Here is a 12,052-nt window from a genome sequence, read left to right as displayed (position 1 = left end):
AATGAAATAGAAGGAAGGACCCTGGGAAACAAGTGCATTACCTGATATAGCTGGAGGATGAAATGGGAACCTTATATGTTTGTACATTCTCAGGTTCAGTGCTTGGAGGTAGCAGGCATAACAAATGAATACATGTCAATAGGGAGAGGTAAGGGACCCTGGACATGGACACTGCTATGCATTAATTTGAGAGACTGTATTCCTTGTGGACTCTATGCTTTAAGAGTCTATCTAAACATGCCTATTCACTGGGTCAGTTGAACAGTGTGGCAAAGGTTAATGCCAAGCCACAAGAGATCGTATTATGATATTTTCAGTATAGGCAGCTTATTTTGCATGCTGAGTTCCACAGTGGAGACTGACTAGACAGCTTAGACTATGATATACCACACTAAGGTTTTCATTAATACCATCCAGTGTATCCCTTGTGGATTTGTATCAATCCATTCTCATGTGTGTTAGATATCACTTTAGGGTATTTCTTTAAGACACTTAAAAAGGTCATTTACATATTTTGTTTTCTTATGTTTAATATTAATAGCCATATCTTTGAATGTTGCTGCCCTTGTTGCCTTCAGTATACTGAAATTATCTAATGCTTTATATATATATATATCTATATAACACTGAGACAATTTCAATGTATTTTTTAGGTTATCATTTTCGGATTCTAGCATATTTCTGAACTATTGGATTATTATCTCCATCCCTTCCTACTAGTAGTTCAAATCATTTTTGAAAAATGAAAACTATATGAGACATCATTTTATTAAAATTAAAGAAATACATGTGATTCTTTTCATTCCTTAATATACTGATGCTTTAACATAGTACCCCCTAAATTAATTATTGTTTTTTTATAAAATAATTTATTTTCTGTTTTTTTTGGAAATGAAATAGATACTACAAAACTAAGATATATCAAAATACAATTCTAAATAGCTGTGGAGACAATACTATTAAGATTCCACCGGCTTTCAGCATCAACCATTTACCTACCATATTTTATCCCTGGCTATTTACATTAATTTGTATATAAAGACGTGAGGGGTGGGGATTTAAATAATTGTTTAGAAAATAAAGAATATGAGTGGATACTTGGGCTTTGTGCAGATAGTAAACCAGGTATAAACAACAACATTAGTATTAAGCCTGTTCTTGTTAGGATGCAACAGTATAATTTATAACATTTTATAAGATTTTGAAGTGTATATATGTAACCTACATGTTTATAAGTATTTAATTAAGGGTACTTTGTGATTGGATGGCTGTGGTCACATTGTATCTGCTTTGCTCCTTTTAAATGAATGAGAAAATGTAGTATGATGTTTAGCACTGAAGAAGGTTGTTTGACCAAAAGCACTGCTTGTTGTAATAAAAGCTACTTTGCTTTTTCTGACGGTGGACTTGTTTTTATATCATATTTACATTAATTTCACAGATTCATAGGTAAATACTAGGCTATCAGTTTGCAGACTATCACAAGCCTAGCCAATAACAAAAAGATGAAATCAAGCCCTGTAACTTGTTTCTGAGAGGTAAAAACCCTAATCATTATGTCAAACCCCTACCCCTTAAGAGTCTTCTACCCCAGTAAAAAAGTCAGATTTTAATGCCTTTAAAACAGCACATCTTAGGATGTTGTTAAAATGTTCATCGAATATTTCCTGCTCTATAAAATTATAATACCTAAATATATACTGTGACTACAGGGTGATATCTTATGCTCCTTCTAGAATTATACAAAGTATAATAATTGCATCTATCTTGAAGCCTGGCAAAACTCTGATGTATGAAATCCTAGAGCTATCATCTGGGGAAACAGTCTGAATCTGTGTAGTCTGTTTGCATATTAATATACCTACATATCTGATAAGTGAATAATCTTTGCAAAGAGAAGATGCTCATGTTAGACTAAGCACAGTGACTTGCTGAGGCCTGTATATGATGGATACCGACACTTCAGAGGAAAACAAAGATCAAATAAATCTCAACAGCACATCGGTGTAGTTAAACTACAATTATCCCAGCCTAAGCTGTATTGTTGTATGCTGTGTGAAAGTGAATAAATGTATGTATATTCCTGTGCTGAGTTAGTAGTCATCTCAGTACTAATTCAAATGCCTTCCACCCAGTAAGTGAAATGACAGGCTTTGTCTGTCCACGAAAATGAAAGGAAATAAGTGGGCCATTAGAAAATGAATTAATTAGCTAATGCATTCCATTATAAATGAGTGCACAAATAATTTAGAAATGGTATTAACCATGAAGACATAGCTTTAATTTTCATTTAAGACTATTACTTACTTTAAAAGTGGATTCAAGTACATTCCTTGTTCATTCATTCAGAAAATGGCTACCAACTTTTAAAAATAAGTGATGACTGAAATTATAAACTCCCAAAGTAAAGAGATGAGGTTCTGCCCCATGAGTCACTACTATAATGTCTTGGGAAAAGTTTAGGTGCCTAACTTCTAATACAGGTAAAAGTGAATCCAAACAGATCATGGGAAATGTATTGATTCTCTGCATTTTGTCACAGGTCAAGAAACAACCAAAAATGTGTTATTGTTGAAATAGCACAGATTCCCAGGTGCAAGAGGCCTGACAACATAGGAGAAGGGCCTATACACCCCTGGAAGTACATTATTTCTACAACACACACCCTGGAGGGCATTACTGCACTTAGAGAATGGGCTATCTGTAAAAATGATTTTGTTTTTGTTTTGTCATTTGTTTTAAATATTATACACATTTTTAGATATTTTGATGTAAAATAGTTCTTCCCCTAATGAACAAACTTTCTTCAGTATATTTATTTTTTTTTGCTGGCTGAAGTATTTTACATCAGAAATATAAGATATGTAAGTATTTACTGTCAAGACACACACACACACACACACACACACACACACACACACACACACACACACACACACACACACACACACACACACACACACACACACACACACACTGTTATAAATCATACCCGTCTTCCTCTTAATGTAAGAAATCTGGACAAAGCCAATAAAAATGGGGGGGGGGGCAAAGGCCCAAAAATAGGGACAGATTTTAAATCTCACGCAAGTTGCTAGAATAACAAATTTTAAGGGGGGGGGTCAATAAATGTGTTAACATGCATTTTATGAAGGATATAAAGTCTGAAGCTCAAAAGTCTGTCGTTATTTAACAATTTTGGGTCTCAGTGATTTGCTAGAAAACCACAAATTTTATGAGGAACAGACCAAAAATATGAGGCAAAAATCTGGACAGTTGAGAGGCATGATGTAAACACACAGACTCCCCCCAATCACTTTATTTATCCTCTAATTTCTATTTGTGAACAAATAAATGAAAAAGACATACACAAAAGGGTTGAGAGGGTGGCCTAATGTTTAAGGTGTTTGCCTTACAAACACAAGGTGCAGGGTTTGAGTCTCACAAGGGATAATTGGCTAGGTTTACAATAGCTTGCAAGGGCAGTTAGCCTAGTATGAACCTATGAACACACATATGCAATACAGACTTTACATATCTTTGCACCATAACCCCATCCCTGTTACAGTCCTTGCTTTTGCTTTCACTAAGGAGTAAAGCCAGTCATAAATGCCTGCCATTAAGAGTTTCATAACTCTTAATGTTTAATGAATCAGTTCTGAAGGACTGTCTGTTGCAGTCAGTATTCTTGTCTAGCTATCTCCCGCTCTCACTCACTCTCACGCACGCATGCATTCAAGTACACAAAAACATACAAATGCATACAGACACACAAATGCACACACACTATTTTTCTTTTATTTAGTTTTTCTTTTCATTTTACCCTTGCTATACAACAAAGCGCTGTTTAGCAAGTGTAAAAAATGGTGGGCTCTTGCTTCTTAACTGTCTAAGCTTTATGGCAGTGAAGTGGCAAGCTTGTTTTTCAGCAGGCATTACCTATACATTAATACCCTGGTGGAGAATGTTTAATTTACAGTTTACCCAGTCTCTAATGTGAAATATCAAATATTCTTTTTATGAGTCTCATGGAAATGTAGAAAGTAGAAAAATTCACCATGAGAACTTTAAGGAATAATATCATTGTGAAACAGGAAAACTGGAAGAAATAAAATGGAAGAAAACAAGACAAAGAAACATATTTTGACGAGCAAATTGCTTTTTATCCATAGTTTTGTATGTGTATTTTTGCTTCAAATAGAGAAGTATTTATTGTATGGATACTAAAGTCTTAAAATTGAGAGAAATCACATTCAGTAAAGTGCTAACAGGCAAAAAACAAAGAAAAGAAAAAGCAAAAATGTTTTAGCAAACATCTAGTATGCTGTTTTATCCCCCCCCTTGGTAATATGATCAGCTGTGATGTTTTCTGTTACTACTTTTTCATTTTTTCCAAGTACTGACTTTTGCCAAAAATGCCCATTTTATTTTCTGATTGTGTTTTATTCACTTGTAAAGAATGTCATCCGGCAGCAGGTAAAGTTTTGAACTTGTAATAGATGGTGATAGCTACTTTTCCTTCCTTCCTTCCTGCCTTCCTTCCCCTCTCTATTTTCTCGATTCATGATATTTTGTATTCGTTTCCCACTGATTCAAGTAATCTTTCCAAAAGTTAAGGTACAGTTGTTGAGACATTTTTTTTCTTATTAACAAGTCCTACTGTAGTTGTCAGAATCAGTGGTTGGTGCTGATGAATGCTACTTCTGTCCACATGAAACAATATACATTTATTTTAGAGATCAGATGGACTGTGTTCTGTGAGGCAGTCTGTGCCTAGGTTGAAAGTCACAGGTTTGCATCCATTTAATTTTCACAAGTCTGACAATGTGGTTACTGAAGCTGCAGGCGCATAGATGAACACGTGACAGATGGTTATCTTACTACGGTGGCCATTGTTGCTCTGACATCTTAATCATTACCAGAAATAACTAGGAAAGGACACACATATACTTACTTTGGCAAGACTAATATTTGCACGATGAAGATGCAGAAGAAGATGATGCAAGCACAAGTGACATAATACTTGAAAGCCGGTAGTGCAGTTGCTCTGTACTAAAAAAGAAAAAGAAAAAAAAAAGAAATTAAAATAATTTCAGATATTTTAAAGCATGTTATGCTTTCTGCACCTTATTCTAGTAAATCTATACTTTAAGGTTTATTCTATTACATGTATAAAGGACTAGTTTACCATAAAATTTGTATGAATTAGAGACAGAAAGGATAGTCAAGATCTATTTGTTTGTATAAGCTAACATCTACATAATACATCCCTGCTGAATACTGACATACATGCACCTGCCCTCCTTGATAACATTTTCATGTGAATTTTATGCTGTGATGTATTTCCAAATCCCAGTGTAAATCTATATAATATAAAAACAAAAACTCCCATTTAGGTCATGACATGCTGCAGCATTAACCTAAGCGTAATTAATTCTGCTAAAAGCATTTTCTTTAAAATATGTATTCTTTATAAGCATTTTCCACTTTAGCACAATTAGACCAATATTCCTTTGCCTTATGAGCTAATTTATATGAATAGTTAAGCTGTACTAAGGACTCTGGACTAGTATACACAGGGCCATAGCTTTTCTGCAGTCCATGGACACTTGTTTTTGAATCAGGAGCAGTGTCTTCCCATGCATGTTTTGTGCATCATCCCTTCACAGGGCATACCATATCTATGAACCCTAAAACATCATCCTTGACAGCTATTTAGTAATGTGTCAGCAAGAGGTTTATTATTTGTTTATATTTCTTAGCTTTTTAGAGAGAAATATTTTGGAAAAATGCAAAATGTCTTCATACCTATTAAACAGTAAAGATCTGTAGCCATGTACTTTTATCAACACATTAGAATATTTCAATGACAATGTTATGTTGAAATATTTCAATAGTGTTATTAAATGCTGTATTCTCCTTCAGTTTACCATAACTAAAGCAGGTAAGAACATTTCCAAGTCTAATTTCAATGTCATTGAAGACCACATTTTAAGCAAAGTGGAATGAAAGTGATGTGTGATGAGACTGCAGAGAGAGGCATAAACATCTAGAACAAGGTGAGTCACCAATGGAGGCAATCCAATGCAGGGAAGGTGCCATGCCTATGAAGACAGAAGCTGACAAAATGCACCAAGGAAAATCAGGGTGAATGATAGGCAGTCATATGCAGAGGCAAGAAAGAGTATTCACTAGCTGAAGAGCAGAAAAGGAATCTCACAATGAACATAGCTAAAGTTCCAAGGGACAGTATTGATTAGACCACAGGTATACATCCAATATTTCTACATGACTGGCAGCAGGCAAAACGGGCATTAAAAGCAGTCAGCAAACATAGCTGCTTAGTGCCATAAACACAAACAAAGGCATGAAAAAAAAAACTCACACTATTATAGTGCCTATAAATACAGTTTAATGTAAATGTTTATGCCATATTACATTTTATAATATATTAGCATGTAATATTAGAAATTTGTTCTGTTTTGTGACTTCTTCCAACTAAACACGTATATATATATATATATATATATATATATATATATATATATAAATATATGTATGTATGTATATATATATATATATATATATATATATATATATATATATATATATATATATATATATATACACACATATATATTTTTACTTTGTATGTTATAGTCCTCACATAATTTTATTTATTTTTTTCTATTTATAGATGAATGGGGGCCTACACAGCTCCTTAACAAAGCAGCTGTCAGAGAGGTATCAATACATATTAATTTGCCTGCATGCTATTAGCATTGCTTTATCTTTGCATGAAGGTGTGACAAAGGAAAACACTCATGATAGTGGTAGGAGAATTATTGCTTCTTTTTTCTCCTTTATCCTTATTTAATGCATGCTTTCACTGCTTTCATAATATGTCTTAGAGCCAATACTTGAGAATTTGCATAGGTAATCAGCTAAATGTAAATAAGAAATCATAGCCTGAGTAAGATACTTTGTGATCTTTTTTGTTTATCCATATCTGTGGAAGACAATGTGGACAGAGGAATGAAGGCTTTGGTCCAGATGAACAAAAGTGGTGACAACAGCGGAATGCACTTTACACAAAGAGGTGCTGTTTATTAATGAAATTAGTTTGTCATCTATCCATCTAACAGAGTAGGAAAAAAAGGTGGGGAATAAATAAAGGCTAGGTGGATTTCTGGACACAGTGTCATAAATATGAAGTACCATATGTCTTCTCCAGGAGGAAAAGATGCAAGGCAGTACGATAGACTACTTTTTTATGCATGCCATAGACAGAAAGCAGGCAAAACACTGCAAGGTTGAAAGAAAGTCATATCTTGAACCATTCTGTGATGTGGTTGGATATATCTACAAAAACAGATGATGAACAGAAAATATAATTGGGCCCACTACAAGTGACACCCAGAATAACAGAAATAGAAATTGCAGGGATTAATAGAAAGAACTGTCCAGGAGAATCAGGTAGGCAAAGAGAATAAAGAGAAATGGAGAAAAGAAAAAGCATGACACACAGCGAATCAGTGCTCAGTAGCAAACATGGACATCTGCATATCTGGGGGTACATCATGCTGACCATTGCAATTCACCCTTAAAGTGCTAGACTCACTTCCCTAATGACCACTGTGACAAGAAGTGATACCATCACATGCTTTATAAACTATGTTATATACTTTTACACTTTTTAGTGAAATGAGTTTTCAGTGGAATGGGTTCGACCATTTGGGTTTCAGTGAAATGAGTTGTCAGTGTTGTGATAGGGACACCTTGCCACTGTAGTGGTATATTTATATAATACCACTTGGAATTAAGTTAAATTGTCACTATGAATAAAACATACTAGAATAGTAATACTACCTAAAAAAAGCTGTAAAGATAGACCAACACAGCTTCTGTCATATATCTTTATTATAAAGTCTGAGATTTTTATTTATTTATATATTTGTTGATTGAGTTAGATCTACTCGGCTACTGGCCTCTTTCAGAGGAGACCTGAGTTGGTATTCATACTGGTTAGGGGAAATGTGTAACTTCCACTATTCTTTTAGAAGAGAGGAAGTGAAACACTCTTTGGAGCTCTAAATGGTGCTGGAGGACAGCTACTTTTGTTCTGGAAATTATAAGATGGAGGAGAGTACAGCAGAGGTAGAGAGAGGAGCAAATTTACAGAAGGAAGGAGAAGAATATAAACAATAGTTATAGAGTTGGAAATTAGAGGACTGGAGACAAAAGTGCATAGCCAAAGGAAGAAGATGAAACACAATGGTGTGCCAAAGGAAGAAGATGAAACACAATGGTGTGCCAAAGGAAGAAGATGAAACACAATGGCGTGCCTAAGGAAGAAGATGAAACACAATGGTGTGCCAAAGGAAGAAGATGAAACACAATGGTGTGCCAAAGGAAGAAGATGAAACACAATGGTGTGCCTAAGGAAGAAGATGAAACACAATGGTGTGCCAAAGGAAGAAGATGAAACACAATGGTGTGCCAAAGCAAGAAGATGAAACACAATGGTGTGCCAAAGGAAGAAGATGAAACACAATGGTGTGCCAAAGGAAGAAGATGAAACACAATGGTGTGCCAAAGGAAGAAGATGAAACACAATGGTGTGCTATGGTGGATAGAGTATTACAGGATTAAGAAACTGACAAGCTGGAAACAGAAGTAGCAGCTGGTGTACAGGAAACATTGGAGGTATTCTCGGCTGGTAATATAGCCAGTTTTAAGGATTTACCTTTGCTACGGGGTTTTTCATTAAAAGAAAGAAGAACTTATGCAGACAGAATAAGGTAAAGAAGAATGGAAGAAGGAAATTAGAGACAAAGATTTTAAGTTTTTCAGCAGCCACATAAAAGACGTCCAGTGGTAAGAATAAAATGTAAAAACAATGACAGGACAGCACTATTTTGCCTCTAGGGTTTGGCATTAATGACAGAAGATCATTATTTAATTTGTCAAGTGATATCTGTGAGCTTTAATTTGCTTGAAAAATGTATGACAGAAACTGAAAAATAAATACAATAGCACCGTGGATAAACTATTTCAGAGCTTGGGACTACACTATAAAAGACAATACATAAGCAATTTAGGACTTGATATGTGAACAGTATGAATTATTTTTTTTTATTTTTGCTTTGTGGTAAAGTACATGAAGTTAAAAAATAATTGTAATGAAAAAATGCATCTACTGGGGGTTGGGAAGTGCGGGTAACAATGGATATAAAAGACTGGAAAATTCAACATGTTCCAAATGCGAATGATAAGGAAGAATTTGTTTGCTACTATGGCCAAACTAATGAATGTTATTTTTTGGGACGAAAATCATTTAGTACAAGACTGTGACAAATGAAGGTGTGGTCAGTGTGTGAAGCAGGGAGATATATTATAAAATATAAGCTGGTTTGAAGAAAAGGGACAGAATTTGTCGCTTCCGGTTTAACTGTCCTATATTAGAAAAGGAAAGAATAGATGAATAGTAAAGCTCAGAAGAAAGACAAACAGAAGAAAATATTACTAGAGAAGGTAGTGAAAGAGAACGTGGTATGGGGAGGAGGTTACATTAGAAAGCTTAGAGAATGAAGAGGTAATTAGAGAAGAAATAGTTCAAAATGAGGTTATTAATATACAGGAAGAAAACAGATTTGCAGTTTTAGAAAGTGAAGTGGAAGAAGATGCAGAAATGGAGATAGGAGAGGAACAAGTACAAGATAATGAAAATCAGTTGATTGGATACTTAGGAGAAGAAAACAAAAATAAGATCTGGAAGTAAAACGCTTACGAAAAGGGAAAGGATGATATAGGAATTTTAGCATTAAATGTGAATAACATTAGAAATGACATGTTTGGTAGTGATGAAATGGTGTAAAGAATAAAAATGGATGCTTTTTCCTTGCTGCATAACAGCTATAACAAAGAAGAAAAAAGGAAAAGAATGCAAGCAGGATGGGGGGGGGGCTTGTTTGTATGGGGGGGGTTGTTTGTTCAGTGGGAAATGAGACATGTTCTAAAACAGGAATTCTTATAAATAATAAAGAAATAAGAATTCCAGGTACAACAACAGTGGTATCAGAAAGGGATTTGATAGGAGAATGAGACAAAAATGTATAAGATTAATAGTGATTTATGCATATAGTAATATGATGGAGTGAAAACAGTCATGTGAAGAAATTAAAAAAAAAAAGAATTGTGTTAGTGAATATGTCAGTAGTGATGGCAGGAGATTTTAACTGTAACCTTCAGAAAGAAAAAAGATATCAAGATGTTAAGATAATTAATAAAATGTAGAAATGTAAAAGTAGGAAAGAATACAGACTGGACATATGAAAGGGGAATATTTAAGACTGAAATTGATTATATAGCTTATTCTAAAGATCAGACCAAAAGAGCAGATGACAGAGTTTTCAGATCATTGAGCAGTATGGGCTTGGACAGGAAAAGGCAGATAAAAAATAAATGAGGGTACAGGGATAACGAGATTAACTGATGTGTTCAAAAGGGTGGAAGAAATAATAACAGAGAAAGAAATAGTATAAAAAGGTTATATGACAATGACACCATTTTATGAACATCAGACACAGTGATAGGTAATGTAAAACATAACTATAAATATAATATTTAGAAGAGGATACAAGAATAAAAAAAGAGATGAGATGAAATTTAAAGACATTTTATAGACTTATGAAAAAGAAATAGAACAAAGAAGTGACAAAATAAGGGACACAGATATGTGAAAAAATACAGAAAAAGTAAGGCCACACTGCTTTGCCAGAGATGGTCTTCACCTGTCATCTGTAGGCTTTTGGTCATTACTGGCTAAGGCACTTGCCTCCCCATAGTGCCTTTTTCAGGCAAGGTCTCAAGAACAAAATTTCCAACGTGAAAATATCACTCTCAAATAAATTAAAGGTTATGCTGCTAAATGCTAGGATTTTAAATCAGAAGCGGCACTCTCAGGAAGCATTCCTTTCCCCGGATGACATCTGTGCAGTCACAGAAACTTGGTTCAGGGCCACAGAGAGTAACCCAACCTTGCAAGGCTACAATGCCTTCCACACTTTCATTACACAAAATGAACATGTGAGTACCAAAGGAGGAGGAGTATCTATCTTCATCAAAGATAAATACACTTCTAGACTAGTTAGACAGGAAAACTCCATGGACTTACTCCAAGTTCAAATAACTGTGGCTAAGAACCCCCTTCAAGTCATCGTTAGCTATAGGCCCCCTTTAATGAACAAAATGAACATGTGAGTACCAAAGGAGGAGGAGTATCTATCTTCATCAAAGATAAATACGCCTCTAGACTAGTTAGACAGGAAAACTCCATGGACTTACTCCAAGTTCAAATAACTGTGGGTAAGAACCCCCTTCAAGTCATCGTTAGCTATAGGCCCCCTTTAATGAACTAAGATACTCACGCTGGTTATTTGGACCTACTTGAGTCAATCAAATTACAACCAAACACTCAAATCATGGGTGATTTTAATAATCCCTCCATTGACTGAGAAACTTATACGAGTACCAACATGCTCACACAAAGGTTCCTGGACTTTGTTAACACTAATGCCCTAGAACAAATAGTATGCAACCCCACAATGGGCACAAAAATTCTTGACCTGATTCTCACTAACACAGGTGAACATTGCATCACTTCAGGTATAGGACCCTCACTGGTTAAATCTGTCACAAATCAGTCACATCTGAAGTAGCTATAACACCTGAACCCTTCTTAGGTGAAATCTTGCTAAAAATTTCAACAAAGCTAATTATATCCTACTAAGTGAAGGCATAAATTATTTCCAAGCTACTGCTCCCACAGATGGCATTGATAACTATACTAAGGTATACACAAATGCCCTATACAAACACTTATACAAATGTATTGACACAGCTGTACCTGATAGGATCAAAGCAAGAGCCTCAAGAAAAAAACAAGCCTCCCTTGTGGACATCTAGCGTTAATACATTATACAACAAGAGGAAGACGTTGCTGTCTAAGAATAAAAAAGAGCGGCGCCGACACTGGAAGAACACTCTTGTC

At 35.0% G+C, this 12,052-nt stretch overlaps 1 protein-coding gene across 1 annotated transcript in view; it reads right to left on the bottom strand.

The window, feature by feature from the left end:
- ADCY2 (adenylate cyclase 2) overlaps window positions 1-12,052 on the bottom strand; it is a 4,311,002-nt gene that overhangs the window by 516,210 nt on the left and 3,782,740 nt on the right. Inside the window, exon 14 of the mRNA XM_044065410.1 lies at window positions 4,955-5,052. Coding sequence (XP_043921345.1) covers window positions 4,955-5,052 — 98 coding nt within the window. The remainder of the gene's footprint in view (window positions 1-4,954; window positions 5,053-12,052) is intronic.

Source organism: Protopterus annectens, chromosome 3.part0 (assembly GCF_019279795.1).
Source record: "Protopterus annectens isolate FY-2018-M chromosome 3.part0, PAN1.0, whole genome shotgun sequence".
Taxonomy (NCBI): Eukaryota; Metazoa; Chordata; order Ceratodontiformes; family Protopteridae; genus Protopterus; species Protopterus annectens.
This window is presented reverse-complemented; position numbering and strand designations above follow the sequence as displayed.